The sequence below is a fragment of the Bombyx mandarina genome, chromosome A1 (genome assembly GCF_030267445.1).
Source record: "Bombyx mandarina strain Sakado chromosome A1, ASM3026744v2".
NCBI lineage: Eukaryota > Metazoa > Arthropoda > Insecta > Lepidoptera > Bombycidae > Bombyx > Bombyx mandarina.
The window spans coordinates 3323261-3337641 of record NC_143234.1 but is presented as its reverse complement, the minus strand read 5'-3'; the positions used below and the strand labels follow the sequence as shown (position 1 = coordinate 3337641).

Here is a 14381-nt window from a genome sequence, read left to right as displayed (position 1 = left end):
CGTGTGTAGGCAAATCGTAACCCGATTATTATTGTTTAGCTATGTAATGAGCTCCCCTCTACGGTGTTTCCCGAGCGCTACGACATGTCCTTCTTCAAACGAGCCTTGTGGAGTATTAAGCGGTAGGCAACGGCTTGGCTCTGCCCCTGGCATTGCTGAAGTCCATGGGCGACGGTAACGACTCACCATCAGGTGGACCGTATTCTCGTCTGCCTACAAGGGCAATAAAAAAAAACTCTAAAATCCGCTCCCGCTGTCCTGATATCGCCACTGATTTTAGGGTTGTCGGTAGGCCGCATAATAGTGAAACAAAGGTTGTCATGCTGCACGTGGGGGCGCACGCGGTACCTTGTGGGTGGGCTCGTGGTGCGGGGGCGGCGGCAGCGGGCGCACCCGCCGCGTGTCCGCGTCCGAGCTGCCGTCGCTAGACTCGCTGGCGGCTGTACGGACACACACACAAACTTCAAACATCGATATTAAATTTTTAAAAATGAACGGGGAAGAACATTTAATTTTATTGAAATCAAATCAGGTCAACGATGGAGATTATTAAATTAAATAATATCGAAAGGTGAAAGGTTTTTTGGTTTAATGCGAGATTTCGCTTAATACGCGATATTTATCTTTGTAATTAAAAAGGTCCGTTTTATTCCGTGTTAGTATCAATACTTCTATGTTTTTAATTGAAATTCAATTAAGTTTACCCTATTCAAACAGCTAAAGAGGTTTTTTGTTATGTTATTCGTTACAAATTTTAAATTTTAAATGGCTCTCCTGTAGAGTTGCAACAATGTCGACATCGATACATAACTATTACTCTAGTGGAGGAGCAAATTAAAATATTACAAATCGATTTACCCTTGTCCTCTTGCGTTCTACCTCTGTAGCCGGTGGGCAGCTCCGGCGGCCCCACGAACATCCCGAGCTTCGGGACTCGCGGGCTTTGGACCGCCACCAGGTTACCTAAGGACCTGCAAGAGATATTGTAGACGTTTTGTTACGTATTTGTACAACACCATCATATTAGTCCCTCGGGGCAATCTCATTGAATACCGATATCCAAGAACGGGATTGTGGTAATGATAGTGCAACTGCGGACTACCCATCCGAGCTAATAATGAAATGCTAATAATGAATTACTATAGATTCCAATGCGCCCTCGCTGGACTAATGTTAATGTATGATAGCCAGAGCGATTTACTTACTCTTGTCAAACGGCGATATACAGCAAGTAGTCAGTTGAGTTTAGGATTGTGCATAGATTAGCAGTTAGCTAACCTTGAGCGTATCTAATAACATGCACTTATTTTTTGTTAGTGTGTGATCGTATTTCGAATAGACCACGCGTAGACCGTGCCTTTAAAACTACCAAGTAATCCGAAATAATTCTTTTATTTCAATACCGAACAAAGCCTAATGACTCACATTTAGATAATTATTTAAAGACCGGGAACTCTAAATATATCTCCAATTATAAGAAATTAGCTGAAAATATGGACACCCAAGTTTTACACTGAATTATATGTATCATTATGTATGACACTAACAAAATAAAGTTATAAAAAATCTGTTTTTTTTAATGCCTATTTATACCTGTTGATTATCTATAAAATATGCGCCCTCGGTGATTTACAAATTTAGCATTGCGCCCTTAAGGACAAACAGCTTGCCGACCTCTGGTCTAGAGTGTACTACGTATAATGGTTGTGAAAAATTATAAAAATCTCACCAGGCAATCAACTGTAGTTATACATAATTACATTATAATTTTTAATAAAAATATTATCTATGATAAACTTAATAATATAAATATAATGAGTTGTTGCTAATACAAGGTAACACAAATCAGTTCTAGGATATCTTCACCGGAAGATATCCAACCTTCAGGGGGTTTCAATTAAATTTTAATTTTAATTTGAGCCTTGTAGATCAGCAACGGTTTTCATGATGTGAGCTATTTTTTTTTATTACTTATATTATTGAAATATTGCGCAGAACAGGCTCTCGTACCGTTTCTTGTAGTGTCGCGGCGCGTGGTGCGCGGCGTGGCGGCGGCGGGCGGGCGCGCGTCCGGCACCGGACGCTTCGCTGGAACCGGAACTGTCCGTCTCCGAGAACGCTTTCAATCAAAAAGTACACATTTAAAGCTGAAACTTAATACTTTCTAGAATTTGTGCGAATTCTTAGACAGCGACTTGGCTGTGCTTCTGATGTTTCTGATGCCCGTGTATGAACGGTGACTCTTTATAGCCAAGTTGGCTTTATGTCAGTCACGCTACAAAAGCAATTAAGAAAAAATGATACTTCATAACTGTAGGGACTTATTATAATGAGTAAGCCGTACATAGCCCGCCCGACTTTGATGACAATATACGCGAGTGCTTTTGGAATTAACTAGTTTTATTTACTTAAGGCAGCTACAAACTTACATCACTTACAAACCGTACGATAACGGTCATGTTTAAACGAGTTTAGCAACACAAGCGACCACGAGAAATATACAGGGATATTTTTATATTATATAGTCTTCGAACAATTATCGCGTTGGTCATATATCGAAAATAATATACACGAGATTACACTGTTGAAATAATTAAAAATTACGTTACATGCAAATTACAGTAAAAAAATAATTACAAACTGCCGTTCGAGAAAACCAAAGTACATACTGAATATTTATTTGTAAAATGAAGTGTTTTTTTATCATTTTAAGGACTCAACTAACATGGTTGATGCAGCGGGGTCTTCTCGTGTCTCCGATGTCTCCTCAAGCGCGTCATAGATGGCGCCTCCATATACTCGTTCGTTTCTTTAATCTGTGGTCAATAAAAATGAATAGAACTTTTGACTTTTTGGCGGGAACGCGAGGAGTGAAGTTGTGTATTTATTTTATTTTGTCTATTTAGTGTTTCTTCAGGTTTAAATGTATAATAACGGTGGTTTATTAACTGTTTAATATCTGTGAAAGTGCACAAACGTGGTAAAATGAAACAAAGCCGCTGGACGTAACTTCTCGGGATCCTCCAAAAAGTCCACTGAAAAAATCTCAGTAAATGACCACCATTTTACTGAGATTATATTTCATCCCATATCATCTCATCTCATTTCATGTCATTTCATCCCAGTTGTTAGTTTAAATTAATATAGGAGACAGACTTAGTTTTAAGTGTCTGAGGAATCCTATACATCTTACACCCGGAGATCTAAGTTTGAATTACTTAACAAAGGTTATCCTACTCCTCAAAGATAGGAAGATAGGCAGAGACAGAGGCAGAGATAGGCAAAGGGGAAGTTTAGGACATGTCGTCTGTCATCAAACCTTTTTCTTTATGATTGAAGTATTACTGGTAGCCCGGAGGCCTTTCCAGTTTCACCAGGACAGATGGGCGAGCAAAGGCTCAGCCAGGAGGGGTGGGATTTGCTAACAGCTGCCCGAGCGCTTCCGAGGAAGGTCATCAAACATACGTTTCGCCGAACATTACCTGCGCATATTGAGCATCCAGTTCAGTTTCCGAGCTGACTCCGGAGGGGTGGTGATGGTGACCCTGCTGACCGCTCGAGTGTGACCAGCCGGAACGTTGAGACTGGAAGCACGCACACCTCGAGTCAACCCAATTTAGGTCTTAACGTACACCGAATTAGAACGCAAATTAATAAGCGTTAGGTTACCGTTACGAACACGAAAGAAAGAGACAGACTGAGACCGGACCGCGCTTATTATTAAAATCACTATCATATTGTATAGATTTAAGAAAACTATTAAAGAACATATGTGCAATAAAATTTACTATAAAGTCAATGATTATCTAGAAGATTGCACAAAGTGGGAATGAGTTGCTCGCTCCGGGCATTTCAATATTGTAATAATTGTTATGTTATACTCATTGTAAAAATGAATATTTAAAAAAATCTAATATTTTTTAAAAATCTAATATTTAAAAAAAAAAGACATGCCCGCTGAGTTTCTTGCCAATTCTTCTCAGGTCGGAGGCTAGTTTTTGTGAATTGACGGTAGTTTTATTTGAAGTTCGACAAGTATGTACTTTCATCTATGTTGAATAATTTTTTTTGATTTCATTTGATCTATACTCCATGGCGACAGTCCAAACGATGTTCCAAAAATACTTTATATAGGTTATCATACAAGTCGTTAGCGCGTTCCAGTTTCCGTCACATTTCTGACCGCTGTCCTCAGTGGAATTTATTATTAGTTTACGGTAAATGATTTTTACCTTCCTGTCTCGGGAGTGAGCCGGGGGACCTATTGTGATGTGTTGTAGAGCGTCGCTGACCATCGTGTAGTTGTTCATGTCCAATTTACCGGGTTGCTGCAGTGACAAGATTTTAGTTATTTTGTTGCGCTGAACGCGGTAAAATAGGGTTTATGGAGGGGGAGGAGGGGGAGGAGGGTGAGGAGGGGGGAGGAGGGGGGCGAAGATAACGCAACGTAAATTTTTTTATTTATTGTTTTTTACCGGTGCTCATAGATGTCAGCAATTTTAGAAGAGCTATACACCAAAATACGCTCAACAGTAATTTGTTTTTAATAAGATTAAATTAGTAGGGTTGTAATTAATTATGTAGCGTGAGTAACCTTGAGCGTCTGTGAGTGTCGGGGGCGCGGGGGCGGCGGGTGCGGGCGCGTGCGTCCCGTAGTGAAGGCGCGGTGCCCGTAGCCGGGCGGCTGCCACAACCCACCGCCATCTGTCGGACAACAACACCATTACTTCACACCGCCTCATCAGCATTTTTTTTTTTAAGAGATTTTATGACCTCGTAACTGAGATCTTTAAGTCATGTCTTATTTTAATCTATATTCTAAATTTTATGAAAAATGATATTATGGAGTGAAATGAAATGAAAATGATTAATTTGAGACATTAATCAACTGGGATGAAATTAAATGAGATGATATGAGATGAAATCTAATCTCAGTAAAATGGTGGTCATTTACTAAGATTTTTCAGTGGACTTTTTGGAGGATCCCGAGAAGTTACGTCCAGCGGCTTTGTTTCATTTTCCCACATTTGTGCACTTTCACAGATATTAAACGGTTAATAAACGGTTAATAAACCACCATTATTACACATTTAAACCCGAAGAAACACTAAATAGACAAAATAAAACAAATCACACAACTTCACTCCTCGCGTTCCCGCCAAAAAGTCCTCATCAGATGACGTCTTGCAATGTTGCAAACGTAAAAAAATCATAAAACCACTTTTCTACTTGTATTGTAAAATTGTGAGTAAATAATAACGATAACTATATAACGTAATTTAATAAAGCAATGATGGCCTTGTGCAATAATAAAGAATAATACTCCAATATGAATTATGTGATTTAAGTGTTTTAAAAGACAATGTGTTTCTAACATTTAAGCCACTACAAAATTCTGACTACAATACCACCTTTTTTTTAAGACATGCAAAATTATTCCTCAGTATTACAAAATAAATAATATAAATAATTTAATAAATACATAAATTATTAAATTACAATATCACAAACAATTTCACTAACAAAAAAACAAACAAATCGAAGATAAAAAAAAACAAAAAATAAAAACATTTCGAGACAAAACATATAAATATAACGATAACATATAAATATAACATATATTACGATAATTTCTAATCTACACAAAAATCCACTGTACAACTTCAAGGATAAGATTGTTTTTGCCATGCACTTCACCTGACTCGTGTGTGCTCAGTGAATCTTCAGAACAGTTGAGATCCGCTGCATTATAATATCATTTATTAATACTTGTGATATACATATTAATACGCACTAAATACATTATAATTATGGTTCGTTGATCTAAGATTTTTTGTTTATGATTTCAAATTTGTGTACATCAATTCACTTTTAAATTTTAAAATATTAGACCACAAGGCCAAGAGGCAAAGGATGTCGTGTGGCACCAACCGCGGCAAAATGAAATCAAATCTCGTCAAATTATTGATTAATATAATCTAATTTAAACAAAATACAAAATTTTAAAAAATATATACATATTGTGAAATCTACAAAATTTTCGAGTTTTACTGCTTCTCATACTAAAAACATGATAACATACAAATATTTTCTGTACCTACATAATACAGATCCTACTTGAAAAGATAAGGTATTTCTCGTTTACCATTTAATACCCCATAGTACGGGAACTCAAAATCTGACCCTGAACTACTATGTCATTTAATGGCAACTCGAGACAACAGTGTTATAAGATTCTTTCTGAAAAATAGTACTGATCCTGAGGGGTTGAACAAAAAAAAATTTAAATGAAATGGGTATCGGATCTTTATGGACATTTATGGGCATAAGTACAGAAATAGGAAAAAAAATTAATTTCTCAAAAAAGTATTCCCGTGGAACAAAGCTCGAGGGCAAACGATACCAGTAGCAGAAGTATATTTGAAATATATAAGTATTAACGACAAATGGTAAGACATGTATATGATCTTCAAACGATGTTGCTCTGAGCTTAAATTGATTAACAAAATCTACATTGACGCGAGGGAAGCCACGACTCAGAACTCATCATCCCAGGCCTTACAGCCCAGGGTGGGCCTATAGCCTGGTTCTATATGTCTCTCCAGACTGCTCTGTTCAGAACTTTCTGAAGTTCCTGACACCGATAACTTTGAGTTCGTGCTCAACGGCATACGTGTCAGAACCAATCACTACATAGTATATAAAACAAAGTCGCTTTCTCTGTCCCTATATCGCTATGTATGCTTAAATCTTTAAAACTACGCAACGGATTTTGATGCGGTTTATTTTAATAGATACGAGTGATTGAAGAGGAAGGTTTATATGTATAACTAGCGACCCGCCCTCGCTTCGCTTCGGAAACATAAAATTTTATTATTGATAGGCGAGTCCCGCCATGTTGTGCCCGGTACGACAATAACTGCGGGTGATGCCGCGGGGCGAAGCTAGTCTAAAAAAAGTAGCCTAAGTTACTCCTTATATCATCAGCTACCTATTAGTGAAAGTTTCATCGAAATCGGTTCAGCCGTTCCAGAGATTAGCCGGAACAAACAAACAGACAGATAGACAGACAAAAATTGTAAAAAATGTTATTTTGGTGAATGTACCGTATATATATTCATATGCATGTAGTAACAAGCGGTTATTTCAATATTACAAACAGACATTCTAACTTTATTTATATGTATAATAACATCCATTAAATAGTGGAGAAATCAATAATAAATTACAGTTTCCGAGGCGAAGCGAGGGCGGGTCGCTAGTATTAGAATATTTCATTACAGTATCCGAGACTTACGAGACAAATCCGGGTGCATTCTGTGGTCCGGGGGCGCGGGTTCCGGCGGCGTGCTGGGAGGGGGGTACACGCTGAAACCTACATACAGATTTGTGATTACGATATTTGTTCATATTTGAAAATCGATTTTAGTTCAAATGGCGAGCACTTACATTACTTACTACACAGGTCGTGTTTCCTATTAACTTGATTGGAGCAAAAAAATCGATATCACATTTCAATTTAGTAACAACTGCATGAAGTACTAAAATTAAATTAAAACGTTTTTTACTTGCATAGACGAGTGAATTCAGTCCTGTCTTCAACCTTGAGCTTGAGGTCTAAGTCTTAATTATCTTGTATAAGTCTCAACATTTACACCGGAACACATTACTGCTCCGGAACAGAAATAGGCAGGTTGGTAGTACCTACCCGAGCCGACTCACAAATTGCATATTTTACGGGTTCGATTATGATTCCGGGACATTATTCGGCCGTGTAATGCATCCTTCAGTAGCTTTTTTTTTCCTACGTAAGCTGATAGCCTTGAGAGGCTATTTCAGCCTATCCTTAACTAGTAGGTGAGCTCACGGGGCTCAAACCGGAATGATGCTAACACTGAACCCAGCAAGAGCTGTGATTCGCAGAATCTACCACCAGATCGGAAACGCGACCCACTGAGAAGATCGGGCGAGAAACTCAGTGGGCTGTGTCTGTGGGTTAAAGTACCTTTCAAGAATCCTCTGTTCTTGGAGTTGTTCAGGGTGTCGCTGTACTCAGAATCGATGTCGGCTCTCGAGTCGGGCCCGATGAGCAGATCCAACGAGTTCGTTAACTTGTGCTCCCTCCTGTAAATGCACACATTGGTTTGTACGATACATCATGATCACGACACGATGTTTTCAACACGCTTTCAATAAACAGTTCTTTCCTATATCTATGTATCTATCTTTGTAACGGAACCATTTATATTAATTATCATTAACTTAAAAAACGTTTAATTATCTTGTGAGAATTTGCCCACTTTAACTTACGACTATATAATCATTTCATTACTTTGGCTTAATAATAGGGGTTAAAGTATGAAATTGCCGTTTTATTGTAATAGGTACTTCGAATTGACATAGAACCTTCACGGTTTGAGATTTTTGAACTTTTTTTAAATGAGGTACTTATGAGTTTCTTCTTTTAAAAAATGTGCAACATTCGATTATCGACTTTCAGTTGTTTTTTTTTATATTCAGCTTATACAAGAAAGATGGATACTTCGATAAAATTCGTTTGATTTTTTAATACGAGAGTTCCGACGCGGAACTAAGTTGCAGAAAAGCTCGCAATTTTTTATTTTTATTTCTTGGGTGGACGGGCTCACAGCCCACCTGGTGTTAAGTGGTTACTGGAGCCCATAGACATCTACAGCGTAAATGCACCACTCACTTTGAGACATAAGTTCTAAGGTCTCAGGCATAGCTACAATATCAATCGCAATATCAATGTTGCATTTGGAGAGGGGACTGCTAATGCGATCTTGTTTTTAGAAGTGTATAGGAAGTTAGAAAATGTTACTAGGTTTCAGCTCAAGGGTAAAGCGATCGCATATCTATTGTTTTTTTTTTATGATTCATGTATTACTGGTAGCCAGGAGGCCTTTTTCACCAGGACAGGTGGGCGAAGATATCTATTGTCTAAACTACAAGTTCGAGGGTAAATGTATTATCGGTGGGGGTGCAACGGGTACGGGCACGCACGCGGGGTCGCAGCGTGCGGGCGCGCGCGCCGCGGCCACGTCGGGCAGGTTGTGCGCGGCGCCGGGCTGCTCCAGTCGGAAGGCGCGCTCGATCTCTCCCTTGCGCTCCCACACCTCCTTGAAGAACGACGTGTAGAACGCGGCTGCAAGGAAACAGCCACACATTACTACTACAGCTAGTCTAGTAGCTACTACGCGTCCCAAGTGAACTGTATTATGTGTTCATTTTATTACATAACGATGTCTGAGATAATTTAATTCATTACCTATATAATATACATATAATAGCATGCTGACTACCATGTAGATCACCGGTGCCCTACGTTGCGCACTGAAGTAATAATGTCGATTTTTGTTACTAAAGCGCCCGGGTTGCCTAACTTTGCCTTCTTTTGTTTGTTAATGTATGTTTCATTCTTTTAGTTCTTTTAAAAATAGATTAATTCTATGTATCTTCGGATTCGTCTCTGCCAGAGTCTACTAGGTATCATATTAATTAGATCGAATATCGAAAAGAGATATCGAAATTAATTACTCCAGTGCACCACGTAGAACACCGGTGACCTTTAACCGGGCCAGACCGGCCTTTATTGGTGGCAGGATCTCTTGTGAGTCCGTACGGGTAGGTACCACCGCCCCGCCTGTTTCTGCGGTGAAGCGGTAATACGTTTCGATTTGACGGGTGGGACAGCCGTTGTGACTATACTGAGACCTTAGAACTTATATCCCAATGGTGGTGGCGCATTTACTTTGTAGATGTCTATGGGCTCTAGTAACCACTAAATCACCAGGTGGGCTGTGAGCTCGTCCGCCCAACTAAGCAACAAAAAAAAAGTTTCCCTTTTTAAAAAGTGCTCCTGGATCCACCCCGTAACAGTACCTACCTATACGTGCGGTCTCACTAGAGGTCCTACCACCAATATAAAATTTGCTTGGCAGTTGGGCGGCGTTGTTGCTGCCCAAGGGCGGTGTGCTCACATTTGGCGTCTGCGCTGCAGGAGTAGGTGGCGAAGTGCGCGGCGAGGCGGTCGGCGGTCGCGTTCCCGTCTGTGAGCAGCGCGTGCCCGACGTCCGTGCCGAAGAACGCGCTGGCCGCCGAGCCGCCGCCCTCCGTCACCGCCACCATTTGTATCGGCAGGTTCGGTATGTTCATCGAAAATGCACTGCGAAATAATACAATACTTTTAATATAATCACTATATATTTTTACTAGGGATTCCGCAGTAATCGAAATTCGACTAAAATTAATTGAAATTATTAGTTTGTACACTATTACGATTCTATTAGTAAAGTTGTATTTATTATACTTCCATAATCACAGATTTCGCCCCAGAATACACTTTAGACAAATATTAATAAAGACAAACAATATTTAATCTATTCTCAATTTGACCACAGACTTTAATAAGCAATAACAAAAGTTTAAAATAAACAAATAATATGTATGTGTGTGTGTGTCAAATACGTGGTAGTGTGTGTAATGTTATTTTTTATTGATTTAATGTATTCTTATTCATATTTTTAAAAAATATTAATATTCTGCACTCCTTCTCTATATTCTCTATAAGCGTGGGAAATTTCATAATCCTTCGTCCGCGCAATTTTCGTAAAAAGGGGTACAAAGTTTTTGATTCACGTATTAATATATAGATTTATTTATTTATTTATTACACTTCATATAAAATTTACATTGGCGGACTTAATGCCTAAGAGCAGATACCAATCAACCAAAGATAGTGCAGAGTAAATAGTGGTAGGTGCAATGAAATTTAAAGTTACAAATACATACACAAAAAAAGTTTAATACACACAATCACAATTTACATTTAAATACATACATACATACATACATACGTTACATACATATAATAATTTATACAGTATTACAAATCAAAACGAAAAAAGACCGCCACCACCACTGGCGGTACAATGACAAAAATCGCCCCCGAAATTTCAACTGTGCTAAATTTTAACTCAACTGTATACAAACGGCGCAAACGATTTCACAAACAAACAAAACCTAAATATTCGATTATTGAATACACGCTAGGCACGCCTCGCGCTTTTACCCGAGTTAAATTTGTGTGTTATCATCCGTTCAGGGACGTCTTAAACTAGGATGGGGCCCTTGGCCACACAAGAATTTGAGGCCCTTTTGGAAAGTAAAAAAGCGAACTATAATAACATTTTTTTACTGAGTATGAGACCATTTATTATAGGTACATAATCAAATACAGTATGATAATGTCATTAATGATATTAGAATGCTGCGGGTTTTTTGGTTACGATTTCGATAACGGTTTCTTTCGGGATTTCTGTTGAGCAAAATCTTCTATTATAGGCATAGTATATGCCTTGTAAATACCTTCCGATTACTGATTTGTGAAAAAAGTGTAATGTGCCCGAAAAAATGTTTTGAGAATAAACGTGTGAGAGAAATTTTCGGTCTTTCGGGGCCCCCTGAGAATGGGGGCCCTGGGCACGGGCCCCGTGTGCCCTTATGGTAAAGACGGTATTGCATCCGTTGCTATATAAAATTATGCATCAACGAAGACACGATCGTATTAACTACAGTAGACGTACCCGGCGTTGCCCGTACATTACATTTACCATGATAAAAATATTTTATATATTAATAATACATGTTATAAACTACTTTTGTGTGAAATTCCATTCAAACCTGATCAGTTCAACTTTACGTAATTTATTACTTACAAACATCAGTACATATTTATTGATGCGAAAATTAATACACAATACATGTTAAGGGTATATATAGACTTTACTCACTTTAAGGTAGCTAAGCTGGCTTTTCTCTTCGCCGAGTAAATCAGTATGAAACCGTGTATCAGCTCCTCTCTGAATTGACTGGCTCCGTGGAAACTTGATATTATTACCTAAAAACAATATATGTGTTAGAATCCGCAATGCGACGGTATAACATGCGGCTGGACTAAAGCTCTTATGACACGTTCAGACACGACACCGACAAATCGTATCGTCCGTTGTCAAAGAATATCGGAGACCTTACATGAGAACAGTCTGTGCAGTCATTGACCATAAAATGCGGTCTCGGCACCTTGATCTTGGTACTTGGTGACCCACGTATGACCACGGGTGAGGACTAGACTAGACACCAGAGACGGTGGTAGGACCTCTTGTGAGTCCGCACGGGTAGGTACCACCGCCCTGCCTATTTCTGCCATGAAGCAGTAAGTTGGCTGCTCTGACGATCGCCTTTTCCTTTATCCCTACTCCGCGGCCGACCATCACGCGACATGCAACACACAGACGAGCAGCGACGTACCTCGACCTTTCGTTTGGAGTCTCCGAGGAAGGTCTCTATGAGCAGCGAGCGGTCGCCGGTGAGGAAGCAGCCGCGGTGTGACAGGAACGGACTCAGCACTCGCTCCGCCGAGTACGGGTCGTCGCAGAACATGCACACCATTATTCTAGAACAAACGTTACGGACTTTTCTAGAACGCGAAGAGTGAAGTTGTGTGATTCGTTTTATTTTGTCTATTCAGTGTTTCTTCGGGTTTAAATGTGCAATAAACGGTGGTTTATTAATTATTTAATATCTGTGAAAGTGCACAAATGTGGGAAAATGAAACAAAGCCGCTGAACGTAACTTCTCGGGATCCTCTAAAAAGTCCCCTGAAAAAATCTCACTAAATGACCACCATTTTACTGAGATTATATTTCATCCCATATCATCTCATCTCATTTCATTTAATTTCATCCCAGTTGACTGATGTCTCAAATTAATCATCTTCATTTCATTTAATTTCTCTCCATATTATCATTTTTCATAAAAATAAGAATATAAATTAAAATAAGAAATGACTTAAAGGTCTTAGTTACCAGGTCATAAAATCAGTTAAAAAAAATTTTTTACGTTACAGAAAGCAACTATTCTTACTAAATTAAAGAGATATATCTTAAGGAACTCTCAAAATAAATTTCATACTGGACTGTCCTTATATCAGACAGTATTATAAAATTATTATATTCCTTATAATATTAGGTAGCGGCTTGGCTCTGCCCCTGGAATTGCTCACGTCCATGAGCGACGGTAACCACTCACCATTATGTGGGCCGTATGCTTCTCTGCCTATACGGCAAATCTCTTTAATTTACTAACTCAGCTGAAGGTTCATTGCCCTCACCTGATATCGGAGTCGAAACACACAATGACGTCACGGTACAAATGCGCGTAGCTCGCCTTGTCCCTGTTGGCGCGCACCAGCTCCTGCACCGCCTCGCGGGTCAGCGCCTCCGTGCCGAGCTCGCCGATGGACGCCTCCATATACGAGCAGTGGAGGCTGAGGGAACATTGAACCTATTTCAAGCCTGTTCGTCTAAACATTCTAGTTATTTTATTGCACAGCTTCAAATAAATACAGATGTTTGCAGTTCTGTTACATTTTTTTCTACATATTCGCTGGTAGGCTAAGAAGCTATTCCAGTTAGGCCCGGAGGGGTAGGTGAGCTCAACCTGAGAGATTTGTTTTTTTTTTATTGCTTAGATGGGTAGACGAACTCACAGCCCATCTGGTGTTAAGTGGTTACTGGTGCCCATAGACATCTGCAATGTAAATGCGCCACCCACCTTGAGATATAAGTTCTAAGGTCTCAAGTATAGTTACAACAGCTGCCTCAAACTTCAAACCGAAACGCACTACTGCTTCACGGCAGAAACAGGCAGAATTTGCAGAATTTGCTAACAGAACAGTGCTTTGCAGAAACTACCACCGGATCGGAATCGCGACCCACTGGGAAGATCCGACTAAAAACTCAGTGAGCTGTGTCTGTGGGGGTTCAGTAACATCCTCACACACTATGCTATGAGTCATTCTTGAAACTGTAATTTGTAATGTCTTCAAATATATCACAAGTAAAAATTTAATAACACAAATAGTGCTGAAATCGATTACAGGTTTGTGAGGAATTATGTGACTGGCAAAGGAATCCAATCGTCTTAGAACTTACTTGTCGGCGAGATTCTGACCCTCCTCTTGGAGTCTGGCCAGCTCCTTCTTATCCATCCCCTCGTCTTGCACGAACATCACGACTAGCGGCAGACCCTGTGTGCGAATATTGAGCACTGAATAAACATACAACAGAGTTCAACACAATTCGCAAGGCAGTAGAAGTTAAACTTTCAGAAGCTTTTTTATCCCATTATGTTACAAAAAAGTCCTAGATACTTTTTTCAAGGTGACTTTTTTCATCGTGTTACAAAATTATAGCAAAGGTAAATTAGAACAATTTTATTTGAAAAAAAAAAAAAAACTTATTATACCATTACAACTTCATTACAGTCACAATTTCTACTGATGGTAGGACGTCTTGTGA

The 14381-nt window shown here is 39.2% G+C and overlaps 1 protein-coding gene across 3 annotated transcripts in view; it reads right to left on the bottom strand.

Moving 5' to 3' along the window:
* Positions 1–14381, bottom strand: part of RhoGAPp190 (Rho GTPase-activating protein 190) — a 45497-nt gene that overhangs the window by 11156 nt on the left and 19960 nt on the right. For 2 of the 3 annotated variants that reach the window (XM_089739630.1, XM_089739631.1), the window contains exons 18-33: positions 14016–14110; positions 13193–13348; positions 12331–12475; positions 11814–11920; positions 10002–10186; positions 9025–9166; positions 8006–8124; positions 7298–7375; positions 5698–5742; positions 4595–4704; positions 4233–4328; positions 3483–3584; positions 2726–2816; positions 2011–2119; positions 859–971; positions 349–440 (exon numbers count right to left, since the gene is read on the bottom strand). In XM_089739630.1, the coding sequence (XP_089595756.1) occupies positions 349–440; positions 859–971; positions 2011–2119; positions 2726–2816; positions 3483–3584; positions 4233–4328; positions 4595–4704; positions 5698–5742; positions 7298–7375; positions 8006–8124; positions 9025–9166; positions 10002–10186; positions 11814–11920; positions 12331–12475; positions 13193–13348; positions 14016–14110 (1785 nt within the window). The remainder of the gene's footprint in view (positions 1–348; positions 441–858; positions 972–2010; positions 2120–2725; positions 2817–3482; positions 3585–4232; positions 4329–4594; positions 4705–5697; positions 5743–7297; positions 7376–8005; positions 8125–9024; positions 9167–10001; positions 10187–11813; positions 11921–12330; positions 12476–13192; positions 13349–14015; positions 14111–14381) is intronic. The other variant, XM_089739632.1, reaches the window with a different exon arrangement.